The following is a 16,732-nucleotide window of genomic DNA, read 5'->3' as shown; positions in this document are numbered from 1 at the left end:
AAGAAAGAGGCATGCATGCATGCATTATTCTATTGGTTTCTGGGACTGCTACTTGAGCATTTTCATAATATCATTCCGTATATAGGACAAGCAGCATTTGTAGGATAAAACGACAAACTCTAGAGCTTCTTTGAGCAAAATTTACAATGTATAAATGGGCTAAGTATTTGCTTCTCTTCTTGTTCCTCCCCCACCCAGAAAGGCTTTGTTAAAATACAATCCAAAATGCAAGGCACGGCTGATAAATTTTCAATCTGAGAGCTTTTCCAAAATTATTAACTCATGTAACTAGCTATAAGAAAACCGAAGTTACCAAACTACCAATAGTTCCCTACTTCTCTGTACACATCAAAATATAGTAGTAGTACATCAGGACCAAGTAAGCTAAAACTTTTCCGACTTTCAACATCTTATAGTAAGTTTTTTGACTCTCAAAAAATGTGATAGCAACTAGCAAGGTAGCAGTTTTTTTCTGCATGGAAGTGAATTCAAAAGAGTTGGATCACTACTTCTTAATCTTAAGCAATGCTGCCATAATGGAAACCAGCCATGGGATTGCCTCTGCCAATAGTGACATCTAAATTCACACAAAGAATGTTAGTGTTTTGATAAACTCACAGACAAAATAACTTCTTTTTTTATAGGTAATAAAACTTTTATTCAAAAATGCTAAGCATCATGTTCATGATGGTGAACATTCTAATCAAGAAAAGATAAAGCAGGTTCAAAAACTCGATCTAATAGAGTGTAAGAAATCAGAAATAACAAAGACAGAGCACAATAATGATTAATCGGTATTTTTTTTTATCTGGTCTTTATTTGTTTTTTAAGGGTATATTTATTTTAGTTTAAAATGTCAATTTATTATCACCCCAAACTAATATATAGTTTTTTGAAGTTACAGTTGTTCTAGATATAATTTTACTTTACACAGTTTATTTAAAATATATATATAATAAATAAATAAAAGATATTTTAAATGCAGCCTACTTTGTCTCCATTCAGGTGCAACCAAAAAAAAAGCAACAATCATGTTCAAAAGCTACCCTATTGGTAATTTGGTAAATCACGTTTGTCAAAGCATGGAGACAGCTTAAAATAATTTTCAAGCAATGATACACATGACAATTAAAGATAAATTAAAGTGGAAAGTAGTCACAGATTGAAGAGGAAACTTAAGGTCATACGCGTACCAAGTGGATTAGGCTCTCGCTTTTGTAGATTTTAAGTAGAAATGGAAAGGGTAGTTGCTAAACAGTCTTACACCCGCTTGTTTAGAGAACATCTGCCATCACAGTAAGGTGTAACATCTCTACAAAACTTTTACTGAAGATAAATGAAGTAAATAGTCAGTAGCAATATCATTATAGAATATTATTTCTTAAGTGTAATATGACCCTCCATATCCTATTTTGACTAAATTTGATTGAGAAACATTATATCATGATATCCTATTTTAAACACCAATTTCCTTGAGAAGCATTCCATTATGTTGGATTGTGTGTTTTAAAGCTTCCAAGTACATGCCCTAACCTTGCTAAATTATCCACATTATCATTTATTAGGGTTTATTTTGACTGTATAATTTGAGTCCCTAGAGATGTTATGTGGTGGATTATAGAGAAGAAATGGGCTCCATTAAACTATATTTAAGTTGATTAAGGATATGTACAACGATTGTAACTACTACGAGAATAAGTAGATGCATCATTAGTGAATTTCCTTTCACTGTAAGTTGCATCAAGGATCAACATTAAGCTCATAATTCTTTGCATTAGTGATGGATGAACTCACTAATTCAACTAATTCAATTTAATCTAGAAGTCTCTTGGTGTATGCTTTTACACAGTTTTAGTAGATAAAACTAGATGTGGAGTTAATATTAAGTTAGAAATTTGGAGAGATGCTTTAGAATATAAATGATTTCGGTTAAGTAGGACTAAAACTGAGTAGATGAAATATAAGTTTAGTACATGCAGAAATAAAGATGAAGGTGATATAAAACTTAACGGTTAAGAGATACCAAAAAACAAGAACTTGTTATATCTTGAATCCATAATACATAAAAATAGAAAGATTTTAAAAGAATATGAATAATAGGATAAGAATAAGAGAAGTGTGGATAAAATGGAGAAGCATATCATGAGTACTGTGTGATTGTAGAAAATTTGTTAAGTTAAATGAATTTTTTATAAGATTGCTATAATACCAACTATGCTCTTTGGTACTAAAAGTTATTAAGAAGCAATATGTTTATAAAATAAGTGTATTTGAAATGAGAATGTTAAGATGAATAAGTGAAAAAAATAAGATAGAATATGAAATGAGGAAATACGCTTAAACATTGGATGACCTATATTAATAAAAAGATGGGAGGGAGTCGTGAAATGGTTTAGTCATGTGAAATGGTTTAGTCATATGCAAAGTAGAGCAATTAGTGCACCAATAAAAAAGAGTGAGTTTGATTCTAGTTAATGGAACGAAAAAGGTAGAGGAAGTCCTAAAATAATACTAATAAAACTAGTAAAAGAGCACTTGTCAATTAAAGATGTAGCAAAAATTATGATTTCAGATATAATAGAATGAAAGAATACGTTTTAATCTTGATTAATATGTCGAGTGTCCATAACCAACCCCAAATATTTGGAACTAAGTGTTGGTTCTTATTGCATCAAAAAATAATATTTGAATTACCCGCATGTGCACTAGCCAGAAGACATAACATGCAAGTTTATTACACTCTTATCAGTAAATCCCACTGCCACTATCTCAGTATGAAAAAAGTCCTAAAATTTTTTGAGAAAAGAAACAATAATTGAATTAATTTGCATTTTACTGTATTTCAATACAACAATCAGGGCATTAAATCACTAAAGAAGTTAGTATATCTCAATGATCTTAGCTCAAGCACCTGAGTGGTGAAAATCTTAACAGCATGTGCACTGAAGCAGGCTCCTATGCATCTACTCATAGCTGATTCAGTCATAACTGGTTCACAAAAGAGAATTAGTTTGTAAGGGGCTTTGTAACATGCACTATCTTTTATTCAACTACAGTAATCACCCAATAGTTATGAATCGCACAAGTTAATAACATTTTATTTATTTAATAATGTTGGGAACCTTTCTAAAGGAGAGCCATTTGGACTCGACTCTGGCTGGTAAAACCTACGGGCAACTAATCCCACCTGCCAGAATCAGTTGTCGGGTAATCCAAGGGCATTCACCCCTAATGGGCTAAGCAGCTTATGCTCAGCCCAGAAGCAGCTCCAGAGAATAACATTTGAGGGAAACCAAAATAAATTTATCTAATGCACACATTTAATGGGATCCTAAGGATCAAAGCAACATATATATCTATTTGAATCAAAAAACCATTGCAGCCTGCATCTACAAACTACCATTAAATAAAGAAATGGCAAACTGCGCTAGTAAAATGATGACATTTTATTGAGATTTACTCCAGATAAATGCAAAGAAATTGCCAACCTGTTTGTTGAAATATTCAAAACCCCATTTAGATGAAAACTGAGTCAATGCCATATAATAAATCTAGGAAGTACCTAATGTTCCTAAATGAACTTGTAAAAGTTGATAAGAGGGAAACACATGTATAACTAGTTCATGCTTCTGAACCCTGTAGCTTATTTGATGCACTCATGCACAAATTATTAGCTTTCAAATCTTCCATAAGCAACTACATCAAATCTTTTTCACCCTTCACCATTTGGAGCCTTTAGAACTGATAAAATAATCCCATATGACATATCGCACTCAAGCATGTTAAACCAACTAGAAAACATCTTAGTACCATCCTATTGAACCTATGTCATTTGTGCCTCTACCCATCATCCTACCATCTTCAACTGCATTTCTAAATATGTAGCTTTGAGCCTAGGCTATCATGTTTCTATGGCCTCTTACAACCAGAAACACCAGACAAATTATGTTTTACAATTTCCATACAATGGCGTTAGCTTATAGAAAGGAATGGAGAAGGATTACAGTTCTCAAAGTTACTAAAGTTAACAACATCTTTCAAATCAAGTACAATTCTTATATCATAGAATTCAACTAATAGCTCAAAGGGGTAGAAGTATTACAGAAACTTTTTCTAAACCTACAATATGCCCATATCAGGTTAAAACATAACAGCAGGTTATTCTAGCATATGCAAAGCACAAAATTCCACATATTCATATACCTATTTTACAAAACCTAACTGATGTTTACTTTGAGATCTACTAACAGGAAGGTACACCAAAGGGCCTTCAAAACGAACGACAGTTCCATTTGCTAAAAGATTAAGACAGTGCTATCACTGCCTACTAAACCTTCAGACTTTGATTTCATGCTTTTTCCAATTAGAGCCCACAAGCCATAAAGCCTAAAAAGCCAAAATTCTGTTCAGAAAATAGGGCGAAACAAGTCTTGATATAAATATTCAATCATACTCCATGTACTGAAGTATTTACTAAACTGATACACTCTGAAGATTTTAAGGTCCACACGTGGGCTTAGTTGATTGCTATGTACTTCATATCTAAATATTTTTTAGCACCCTCAAATAAAGATGATAGATGTGAAATATTTGGGAAAAATTACACTTTACCACCTTAAACTATGCACTAAATCGCACTTTGCATCCAAAACTATCTGATCGCACACTTTGCACCCTAAACTATCACACTTATCACACTTGGCACCCCAGTGTTATTTTTGCTGTTATATTTAACAAAATCTTGCTGCATGTGACAAGCACGCACTTCTTGCTTAGATGGAACAAAGTTAAAAAACTGAAACACCCTTCTTCAAAATTAATTAAAACAAAACCCAAAATTTTGCACATCTCCTTTTGTTTGAAATTATTATCCCAGGAACTATTATAACAATAGAGGAAGGCCTGGCAGGGGACGTAGGCAATCTTATAACAACCATGGTTCAGCCGTTCAAGGTGGCCATGCCCCAGCCAATGATGGGGTTCATTCGTAACATATTCGACCATTAGATGTTCGTAAGGTGTTTGTTACTAGCTTTTCTAGGTGGGTGGTGAAAATGCTTTTTCCCAAAACATATCTTTAATTTGGTTGCTATTGATGAATTCACCATTCCGGACCACTTTTTTCAACTTCTTTTTATTAAAAATTGCCATGCCTGGACTTATTTAAGTCTTGGCTTTTATTTTTTGGGTGTGGTTGCCTGGCAGTTGATCATACCTGATGATAAGCACTTGAGATCTTAGATGAGCCAGCCTTAACCTTTGATGTTGAGAATCTATGGTATGATGAATACTCAGTTTGGGGATTTAGGGTTTACAAGAAACCGAACTTGGGGAAAAGGATGGCACGCACGTGAGACAGAGGGAGATGTGGAAAATTTTGGATTTTGTTTTAATTAATTTTGAAGAAGGGTGTTTCAGTCTTTTAACTTTATTCCACCTAAGCAAGAAGCATGTGCTTGTCACATGTAGCAAGATTCTATTAAATATAATAGCAAAAATAACACCGGGGTGCAAAGTATGCTAAGTGTGATAGTTTAGGGTGCAAAGTGCGCAGTCAGATAGTTTAGGGTGCAAAGTATAATCTAGTGCATAGTTTAAGGTAGTAAAGTGTATTTTTTCCAAATATTTTTTCTCTTTCTTTTATTTATTTATTTATTTTTAAAATAGAGTATTATTTCAAAAGTTTGAGCACAAATTTAAACAAAAAATCAAATTTGGACTCAAAATCTAGGGTTTGTCCAAATTTCGTGCTCTGATTAAATGCTTACATTAAACTAAATTGTTTACTGCACATTAAAATCTTAACAGCATAGACAAAGGGAGCTGAAGACATACTAGAGACTGAAATGGTACAAGGCCTAAAGATCATTGAAGTGATAGTGGAATTCTAAAGTAAGCATAAAACTTTATATTCTCAGCTAAAGTAATCACTTATTAGTAAAGAACAAAATAAAAACTCAGCTAACAACCCATCTACCATCAACACAATGAGGCATGAGATAACAATCAATAACAGTGCATACAAGATTATCAATAATGAAAAGTAATGGTTGTTTATCATCTTCTAAGAACTGTAACTACAAGGTACCTTTTACTGCCACTGTGTTGGACGATAAAACAAATAGATCAATGATGAAAATCACAGAAGATGGAAACTCCCAGACCTGTAGAAGGCTTAATTAAAGTTAGAGGGATATTGGGATTTAATTAATCAATAGAAACTAGCCAAAGAAGGCAGAAGGAACAATAAAATGTGTCATTCACATACTATTGATGGCCAAGTGACATTAGAAAATCATACCATCATGACGATAAGAAACATCTTGAAGTAACTTGAAATCAAGATTGCAAGCAAAATATCTTTATTCCTGTGCAATTTAAGAAGAATACGCCAAACCAATCAATATTGTTCCAGATGCAACTATGATAACATTATGAACAGAAGTGCCTCATCTAAATGCTTAAAGTTAGCTAAAAGACTCCTATTTTATTAGGTCTTATTAGGCCATGCCTCCAAGGTGATCATATGTTGTCTTTTTGTATGCATTCAGATACTCAACCTGTAGTCTATTAGGCTTTCCTGTTGTATCATATCACCTCAAGATTAAAACAATTCATTCTCTACAAGCTTAACCATATTTGCAAATGGGTCTACCATTCAAGGCAACATTTCTTATATGTATTAACTCCAAATTCTCATGAATGAATTCAAATCTCTTGGTATTTTAGAGTTTGACAGTCATTGGGCTTAACACCATCATTTCAACTACTTGCTTATTCTCACGTTATTTACCTTTCAATTTATCACACCATAACTTGTAACTATTAACTGATCATTCAAATCCAGAAGATACTTCTTTATCCACTAAATCAATTACCCTTAATTCCTTGATCACATTGAGAAAGCTTCCCAACTGCTCGGTGCTTAAGGACTACCTAACAAAATCTTATTCCTAGAAGCCACTCTAGAGATTGGCAAGTCTTAACATAAGCAAACAGCACAATGTAATGCAAATGCTCACCTTAGGCTTCCAGCTGATATGCTCATAAATATCTTTGTTGCAAGAAGAAAAGTACCAAGAAACAAAAGATTGCCAAGAAAGACATCTGTCAACAACTAAAACATAATTGGTAAACACATTTGTTAGACATCATACAAAATACAAGCCACATGAAAGTTTTGAATATTAAATTCATGTAAACTTTACACATATGCATGAGCGAACCTTTCGACATGTCCAAACTAATGAAGAAAGGCTCGTGGACGAACTCCACTCTTCATCACAACTTTTTAGAACAAGACTCCTGTCTAGGGTATTGCTAAGGCACTCAATCATAATCGTAGCATGACTTTAAATAATTATTGAAAATCTTAGATCAAAACAAGAAATATTATCCCAATGACAATGGATACAAGCATCCAAAAGAAGAAAACCAACAGTTGACTTCCACAATAAACCCTGCAAAGTTGTAAACAAATAACAAACCCATGTTAGAATTAGAAAACTTGAACAGAGCAGCATCATTATAAGATTAAAGTGAATAAACTAAAATGAAGAACTCGCAGTTATATTTTAAGAACATTTGGAACTGTAAACTCCAATAAACAAGGATAAGAACTTACAACATTCTAGGTACATGGTATAGAATAAAAATCCTGTCTCACTCTTAGTGTTCCACTTTATGCTCCACCAACTGCAACATGTCATATGTCCAATTTTTTTCATTTTAAACTTTAGTTAATTTGTAAGGGGGACGTGTGGCAGACTATGATTGGTGGAGCATAAAATAGAACACCTAGGGTGGGACAAATGACTTTTATTCCATAGTACTCATCCCAACAACAAAAAAAAAAGGTATTTTGGGTACATGTTTAAGAATTTGCAAAGCAAAAATTCAAAAGCAATGTGAATAAATGCAACAGAGTAATTAAGCAATTCACACTTATAATAGCATGGAAAAGGTAAAGTGAGTTTAGAGAGTAGATGTACCTCAAAATGTGGAGCTCCTTGTTTAAGAACGTTAAAGAGTAGATGTCTATATGCTTTGGGCTTGTGCAGAATCAAATCAATTAGAAGAATCTACAACCCAAAAAAAAAAAACACCCAATAAACTTAACTGTCATAAATGATATATGTATGTACTATGAAGCACCCAATATGAAAAAATTAGAGATATTATTAGCTTTCCCATTAAAAAGAAGAGAGAAAAAAAAAATACCAAGAAATTACATTCGATGTACTCATCAGCAACTGCTGTGCAATTCTCCTATCAAAGCCAACAAATCAGAAAATTAATTGTACTGTGTAAATGGAATTTAAGGAAGACAAAAAAGAGAAAGAAAGGAAAGGAAAGAAAACAAATGGGTATGTACACATTTCATGAGTCGGATGTTTCCAGGTGAGTACTGCACGAACAGTGTTTTGATCCGAAACCCACATTCCACACATCTGTACATATCCATATCCATATCCATATCTCTCTGCTCTTTCTTCTCAGAGCTACACTTACACTCGCGTTTGAGAAAGGGTGGCACTGGGTATGGAAGGCCTAGACACACAGTTTTCAGTTTAGAGACGCAGAGACATGTTGACCCCGTTTTATATAAAGTACTAGACCCAAAATCATCTTTGACCCAGTTACTTGAATACTTCAACCAAATTATTTTTTCCAAGGCTGAAAAAAAAAAAAAAACCAAATTATTTTTCACCAAAAAAGACAGTGAATTTGTGCATGAATTTTAATGATCATTCTTTTTATCATTAGACTAAGACACTAATTAAATTTTAATGTAAGCATAAATTAAATTTCAAATTTATTATTCAATTATTAAAAATTTTACAAGTTGAATTAACTAAAACATTTATTATGTAAAGTTGTTTTTAAAAAAAAAATGTACACTGAGTTACTTAAAAAAAGAAATTTGCATTGAGTAGACAAGTCCAGTTTTCTATATTATGGGCCAAACTGCACCGTGAAAAAGGAACGAGCACATTTGAATGCAATCTGGTGAGGGAGAGAGGGGAGCATTCAAATGATGGTTTTAAAAAAATTTTAATTTCAAACTATTTTTTATAAAAATGTTTTTATGTTGGTATGATTGGGAATTTTATTACAGTTCATGGTTTATAATTTCAAGATTAATTATTAATATAATAAAATTATTTAACCAATTAACAAATTGCATTTTCCACATAATAATAATAATAATAATAGTAAAACTATTTACCAATAAACAAATCTATTCAATTCTTAATTAATTAAATTATTACGCATTAGTGCATTACCCTCTATAGTCATTTCTCACATTTTTAAAAACTCTTTAACAACTGATTCCAAATAAGCTTTTCATAGCTTTAAGGCACTTTAATATTATGTTTTGCCAAAGGAATGCTAAACATTTGGAACTTTTTGAGAAAGACTCTATCAAGTCATTACTCATTCTTTATAAATTTAAAATTTTAACTTTAAAGCAACTTTCATTGTAATTTGTCAAACACTCAAAACAATTAAGAATTACTCAGTTAAAGCTTTACTACTAAAACTCTACTTCCTAAAACAATACCAACATGTAATTATCATTTTAATCATAATTCTAACAATTGCCTCACTTAAGATGAATTTGTCATTCCATACAAAAACATAAATAGGGTAACCCACAATTAACTTTAGACAAATCTATTTTTTTGGCTCTTCAAATCATGAATGTGTGCGCGCAGTCACGTGTGTTCTGCTATAACTTATTTTGTTATTATATCTGAAATACATACAGATTCAAATTTAAGTAGGGTAGAAACATTTTTTTAAAAGACTAAACAACATGGAAGAACTTCAAGGAGAAGTCTCTACTCAAGAAAGCTTGCTTGAATTGGATTGTTCCAATTTATATGGCTTAAACTTCTGCTGGAACACAACTGACTACTTGTCTTACAAAATGAACACAATTTTTTGTTTCCAACGTTTATACACATGGTTCATAACTCTGCATGAGCTGATGCAACAATGTAAGAGAGAAGATTTTATCACTTTGATGGGTAAAATTAGTGCACCTACCAAAGGGGGGGCCAAACATTCTCATTTATAGGGAAAGCCTAAAACGAATCACTCATTTCCACTCTCTAAAAATATTCAGCTCATCTACACCAATGAATTTAAGAGGCTATGCCTAATTTAATACTAATTTACAAACATCCGCTTCTTATCAAAGACAAAAGATCCTTCCACCCCAACCCCCCAACCAAGGGGAATAAAGAAGAAGAAAACATGATGTTACCAAGGAGCTCATCAACTTTGTAGATACTTTTGAGAAAGCAGACTCTTGCCTTCCTTGCTGGAATTTTCAGGTTTCCAAGTCTTCAGAGGGTTCCAATCAATCTTCCTTAAAGCCATTTTCTATATTTGACAAGTGAACAAACCACCAATTAGAAACCAGCAATCTTGGAAAAACTGTACAACTACGCACCTCAGAAAGTAACTCTCATTTGTTAATGCATTCCTCCAAACTAGACACCAAAAGACATAAAACTGATGAAATCCCGGTTCTTCTCAAAAGCAACTGAACAAGTTCTAAAAATCTTCCACCATTGTATGTGTGGTTATGACCAGAACTGGAAGCGTGGAATCATCTGAGGGCATCTTTCTCAGAGTTCTTCAAATTCCAGTCTTGCCTTGCCCTTCCATTGGAGGTAACTGGATGGTAACATCTCATACAAAACTATCTAATACAATTCGTGTCTGATTAAGCAAACTTCCTCCGAAGATGGCACATCTTCCTCATTATTATACTTCAGCAGCAATTCCCCATTTCCACCGCAAAGTCGGGTAGACAAGGAAGGTGATACAGGTGCAGAGCTAGCTGTAGTTATTTGAAAATAAAGCATGAAAATCCAAAATAACCCAGGGTTCAATCTACTGATGCAATTCAGAAATGAGTAGATCAGGGGGAAATTTTGGTAAAAATGAATTGATTACACACCTTTAAAAGATGAGATTCTCTCAAAGTCTTTGGTCACATGCAATAAGATTGTCCCGGAGAGCACAACAATAAAGCCACATATTTCTGATACTATGGTTCCTCCACTTTGGCCATCCCAATCCTGAAGTCATAAATTTCAACATATAATGCGCTCAATAAATTGGATTTACATCATATAATGCTTGATTTGCCATAATAAAAATAACGCTTGACTTGGCAAAGAAAATAACCAACTAAACATAAGGGTGATCACAGAGATGGCAGGAGAAAACTTTTTATTCACCAGGTCTCTGCCCCCAGGAACTCCAGGTTCAGATAATATGTGTTTATCAAAGTCTCAGTTATAGGATCATAGTAAACTAGGCAGAGCTTAAAATACCTTAAACATTATGACACTGGCTAAGATTGTAAGCGTTGTGAACATGACGTAATATATGGGGGACACAATGGCAGTGTTGAATGTGTCAAGTGCCTGAAACATCAGAGTAATTTTTGTTAGAGCAGACACTACCGACTGAAAATTTTCAACTTGTAGGCATCCACATCCAAGCCATTTGAATTCACTTAAAAGTTGAAACATCCTTTAGGCAAGATATAACAATAGATAAAATAGGGATGCCCACAAAACATAGTGCAATCACTTCTGCATAGGATTGAACTACTAATGCAAAGAATCATGGAAAAGGGAAAATTCTGGACTATGGATTGCTCACAAAATTTTGGCAAGACTACATGTGAAGAAGCATGTCAAAACCACGATAGGCAAGTATGCTTATGTTCTTTAAGGCATTTTAACAGTATAAAGTAGCAAATGTAGAGGGTAAAAGAACAAATCATGGAAAAATTAGAAAAATTTCAAAGCAAGTAAAAGGGGAGAACAAAAACTCTGAAAATTACGCAGGCTAAATTAGAACTATCCCACTACTAACCTTGTTGAGATAATTCATCTGAGTAATGACAGATACAGCCACAACCATCATGAAAAACCATGTCTCTGCATAGATTAACTGATTCTTTCCCTCAAAACTTAACTTTATTGAAGTTCCAAGGGCTTTAACACTCATCACCTGAAAAATCATGACAAAATTGACACATAAAAAAGAAAGAAAGAAAAAAACCTGCATAAATAGTTTTGCTGTACTAATTTCCGAAGAAGAAACCACTGCGGCACGTAAGAGGTTCAAAAGCTAAAAAGTGAACAACTTTATAGTAGATATCATAAATCCTCAGCAGGAAAGGAACAAAAAAAAAAACTATAAACCATTAATAGTTGAAATGATATACCGAGAGAGAACCCATCAAAGAACAGATGCCGGTGAAAACTAACACATTTGAGTGCCCACAACGTGGTGCAAAATGGAAGACCAGAATGAAAACCAATACAATTACAGAGCCAACATAAAGCAGAAATGCTGAAAGAAAACAAAATTACTCAAGTTAACCATGAAGGGTGTTGTATATGCAAAAGCAACACACAAGAATTAAGGTAAAATGTTAACCTGGTTGAGTTGCCATACTCCATATTTCCTGAACAGAAGTAATCGGATGCTCCTGTGGTGCATGGATAACAATTATGACAGAACCCACAATGCACATCACACAGCCCAACATCCCAAGTTTGTGTAACCTTTCCTTCAAGATAAAGTGAGCCAATACAGCACTACACCATACAACCAAATCATTATCATAACAAACAATCGCATAATATGACACTAGAAGAATAGACTGCTTCCACTAAGAAAGAAATTGAAAGCAATACCAAAAATTACCTGACAATAATACTTAATGCACCTAGAGGAGTAACAAGAACAGCAGGGGCAAATGCATAGGCAACAAAGTTTGCAATCTCTCCAACAATCACTGTATCAGAAATCATAAAACAAGATAGATTCTGCAGACAGTCAGAGCAGCGTCAAACGCTGAAAAAAGGTTTGCTATTTGTGCACTATAACTGGCAATTAATAGCGCCATTTGCTATGATTAGACCAAAAATGAAAGAAAAATAAAAATAAAAAGGTTAAAAGCTTGCTCATCAACTCCTTATGCCACCAAAAAGGTGATATACAAACACAAACTGGTGCAAGATATGGGACACAGTAATTGATCATCAATGGGTTTAAAATAATTTTTAAATTATTAAATTCACCATTTTCCTCACAGCTTAAGCTTGTAAGATAGTTGATAGTTTATCATGGTATCAAAACCAAGTTGTCTTGAGTTCGAACATTATCTCCACTGTAACTCTCATTTAAAAGCTAAAAATCCAACATGTTGAGTCTCACTTATTAAGGGGGAGTATATGCCCACACATGGAAGGGAGTGTAAGAATAATTGTTAAAAGATTAAATTCATCATTTCCTAACAACTTAAACTTTGTTAAAAAAAGGGAATTTTTGTTTTTGTCAATACGTGATTTATCACAATGTAAAAGCTAATTCAAAATCAACCAAATTGGGACGTGATGAGACCACATAAAAAAAACACACAACGTTTTTACACACAATGATACATGAAAATAACAATTTGCATAACCCAAAACAAACAAGAAACTTAAGCAACAAATCAAACCAACTTTGATTTGAAAGCGATCAGAATATACATAACCAATAAAAGAGAACAAAATTAAAAAGCTTACTTGTGATCATGCCTATCCACCATAGTGGCTCCAGAAGATAAGAATATCCACCAACACCTACAAATTCAAGAAACAAACACATACTCATTTGAGAAAACCAAAAACCCATTATAAAAAAACAAAAATCGAGACCAACAAAGAAATGAAAAAAAAAAAAAAAAAAAATCACCAGCTCTAACACCAGAAGCTGCAGCTGCTTTTCTAAGGCCTTTCTTTTTGATGATGAAGCTAGCCCCTATGAACCCACTTGATAGCAAAGCCAAAATAAACCCTTTCAGATTTTCTTTAGTCATGTTGAAAATCTCTCCCTCTCTTTTTCTCTTCTGGGTATTTTTATTTTTTTCTTCTTTTCTTCATCGAAAATTTGCAATCACAAGCTTTTCCCAGGTCATCCTCGTTTGCAAATCTGTTGTGAATATTCTGTGTTTAACAATCATGAAGTTGGGAACAGCTATGGTGTAAAAACATGTACAACAACTTTATTTGTGAACATGTTTAAATGGGCTCCACAGGTTAGGAAAACAAGACTTTTTTTTTTTTTTAATTAACGAAGGAAATAAGATTTTAGGTCCGTTTGGATAGGGTTGAAAACTGAAAACATTATAATAAAATAATTTTTAAATATGTGAATAGTACTGTGAGACTTTTTTTTTTTTTTTTAAAGTGATAGTAGGTCTCGTGAATAGTAAAAAACTGACAAACATTCCATCACTTCTCAGTAAAAAAAAAAAAAACTGAAAACGCAAAAGCCAAGACACAGCCGCTATCCAAACATTACCTGAATTGATTTGAATTGGTGTGTGTTTGGCTTCAAAATAAAAAAATCAATTTATTTTACTACTTAGTTTATTTTTACTACTATTCATAAGTCTCACTGCATTTTTTGGTACTATTCATGAGTTCCATTTTCATTATACTATTTCAGCTAACTTTTACATTTATTTACAGTATTTTTAACCAAAAGTTTTTAGTTTTAACAAAATAAACAGATCCCAAACAGACTCTTATTTTAGCCGCACTGATATGTCATTCTATGCTACACAGTTTTTTTCATAACCATTTAGTCTATTTTTGCTCTAAAAAAATATCTATCTAGTTTCGTAGTTCATTTTAAAAAAAATGTTCCCATAAAAAAAATTATATCCACATCATTTTCATAATAAATTTTAAGTAGTAATTTGTTATTGATAGATAAAAAAGTAGTTTCAGCAATAGTTTAAATTTAAACTAGTAACAACTTATTACATAAGATTTTCTTCGTAATTTGGGGTTATAAGTTGAAATTATTTCTCAAAAAACAAAATATAATATTTATCCTAAAGATATTGTGAATATAACACATCTCTATCAAAAAATATATTAAATAATGCAATGTCCTTTATTAACCAATGTTACTACAAAATATTCTATTTTATGTACTTTTCATAATTTTTTAAGGTGTTTTAGAAGGTGGTAAATTATTATCCATAGGTGAAGAACAATACTAATAATGGATTTTCAATGATAGCTTTTATCTTAAAAGATTGTAAAAGAAATTACAAAATATGTTATGTCCTTAGCATTGCCTTTTCTTTTTAAGATATAGTTGTATTTATAAAATTGCTCTTTCTCTTATATGATTTTCTTTATTAGTTCCAATGTTTCATTTCACCAAAAGAAGAAGAAGAAAAAGACCGCAACTATGAAGAAGATTTTTTATAAGGTTCAAATTGACTTATATAATATATAAAAAAAAACAAAAAACAAAAAACAATAATAAAGTCATACTTGGTGCACTACTCTTTTTAATAAAATTAGAACACTTATCATTTTTTGTTAAAAACATTGTGTCCATTATAATCCTAAATTTGATATTTAAAATTTTAAATCTTAAATTTATGTGGCAATTGCATAAAGTGAATTTCTTTAATTATTTGGGTGTGAAACTTTTCCCTCTCCCATTATTATATATTATATATTAGCTGGAAAATGTCCGAGTCAAAATATGATAGAGAGCATAGGCCTAGATGTGAGGTCATCCATGAAATACATGGAGTCGTGTGTTTTTTTTTTTTTGGTTGCCCACAGTGTATCCTCAAAGCTTTCAACCAGAGACTAATCATCGTCATGACGCGACTAAAATAACAAATCGGGAGTTTGTTGAAATTCTCTAAACCCATCAAAATTTTCGGCAAGGCAACCACTTGGCCAACCCCACTGGGTTATGGAGTCGTGTGTTGTTTGTTTGTTGTTGGTACTTTAATTGGTAGTTAAGACAATACAAACAAACACCGCATCGTTACAGAACCTGGATTATCTTATAAACTATAGGAAAAATGGTACCTGTTGTTTTTGTACAAGCAATGGTACCTGTTGTTCCTTTCAAAAAAAAAAAAAAATGGTACCTGTTGTTTTTGTACAAGCTAGGGATTGACCAATATTAGAAGAGGAAGAAGAAGAATGTGCCAAGCAATCCAATGGGAATGGCCCCACGTTATGCTTTTTGTTCTTTTCGGATTCTTTGAATTCGGGTTTGGGGTCAATCACTTTACAGCCATGTCGGCAGCTGCCTTCCGATAAGGCAAAATTTGCTATTTTTTTTTATAAAACTTTTAGAAAAATAACACACAGACAAAGTTATTGAGTTATATAGCATTTTTTTTTAAAGTTAAGTTTGTCAAATTCAAGTTTCAATTAAAACTCTAGTTTAAAAAAATGTACTACATAATCAAATAACTTCTTTTATGTGCTATTTTTCAATCCTTCTTTTTTTCTCTAAAAATATGCTATTTGGCAAATTTTACCTCGAATGCTGCAATATTGAAAGGAAAAGTTATCCACTGATTTAAGACCATTAGTTTATAAAATGTTTTTAAAAAATAATTATGTGAAAAGAAAAGGTAATTGATTTCTTTTATAGTTTTTTATATTATCTATGAAAACAATATCAAAATTTTTCTGAAAATGTTAATTAACAAGTGTTTGAAAAGCACTTCGACCCATATAACATAGAATTATTTTTCTTCACAAATCCACTATTAAAAATAATAATAAGAATCTCATTTTTTGGGATTAAAGCCCTATTGGTTTGAATTTTCAAGATTTTATAATTCAACCCAAGTGCATAATTTCCAAGATCTTGA

The 16,732-nt window shown here is 32.4% G+C and overlaps 2 protein-coding genes across 4 annotated transcripts; both read right to left on the bottom strand.

Moving 5' to 3' along the window:
- LOC142606627 (protein ARV 2-like) lies at positions 1-8,610 on the bottom strand. Of its 3 annotated transcripts, XM_075777941.1 has the most exons (11): positions 8,375-8,610; positions 8,221-8,268; positions 7,992-8,081; positions 7,415-7,460; positions 7,227-7,309; positions 7,023-7,117; positions 6,302-6,368; positions 6,089-6,164; positions 2,912-2,988; positions 1,194-1,285; positions 1-577 (listed from the first exon to the last, which is right to left on the bottom strand). In XM_075777941.1, the coding sequence occupies exons 1-10, from the start codon at positions 8,474-8,476 to the stop codon at positions 1,202-1,204; spliced, it is 768 nt and encodes a 255-aa protein (XP_075634056.1). In that variant the 5' UTR covers positions 8,477-8,610; the 3' UTR covers positions 1-577; positions 1,194-1,201. The 3 variants fall into 3 exon arrangements, with proteins under 3 accessions (XP_075634056.1, XP_075634057.1, XP_075634058.1); XM_075777942.1 differs by lacking the exon at positions 1,194-1,285 and having other exon boundaries at positions 366-577; XM_075777943.1 differs by lacking the exon at positions 1-577 and having other exon boundaries at positions 1,194-1,326.
- A 1,296-nt stretch (positions 8,611-9,906) lies between these two features.
- LOC142608424 (putative magnesium transporter NIPA6) lies at positions 9,907-14,041 on the bottom strand. The gene is made up of 9 exons (XM_075780202.1): positions 13,780-14,041; positions 13,611-13,667; positions 12,745-12,835; positions 12,475-12,635; positions 12,260-12,387; positions 11,905-12,042; positions 11,355-11,447; positions 10,976-11,096; positions 9,907-10,855 (listed from the first exon to the last, which is right to left on the bottom strand). The coding sequence occupies exons 1-9, from the start codon at positions 13,901-13,903 to the stop codon at positions 10,719-10,721; spliced, it is 1,050 nt and encodes a 349-aa protein (XP_075636317.1). The 5' UTR covers positions 13,904-14,041; the 3' UTR covers positions 9,907-10,718.
- Positions 14,042-16,732: the final 2,691 nt, after the last annotated feature.

Source organism: Castanea sativa, chromosome 8, assembly GCF_040712315.1.
Source record: "Castanea sativa cultivar Marrone di Chiusa Pesio chromosome 8, ASM4071231v1".
In the NCBI taxonomy this organism is placed as follows: domain Eukaryota; kingdom Viridiplantae; phylum Streptophyta; class Magnoliopsida; order Fagales; family Fagaceae; genus Castanea; species Castanea sativa.
Note: the sequence above shows the minus strand (reverse complement) of the source record. Positions and strands in the feature narration are given on the sequence as shown.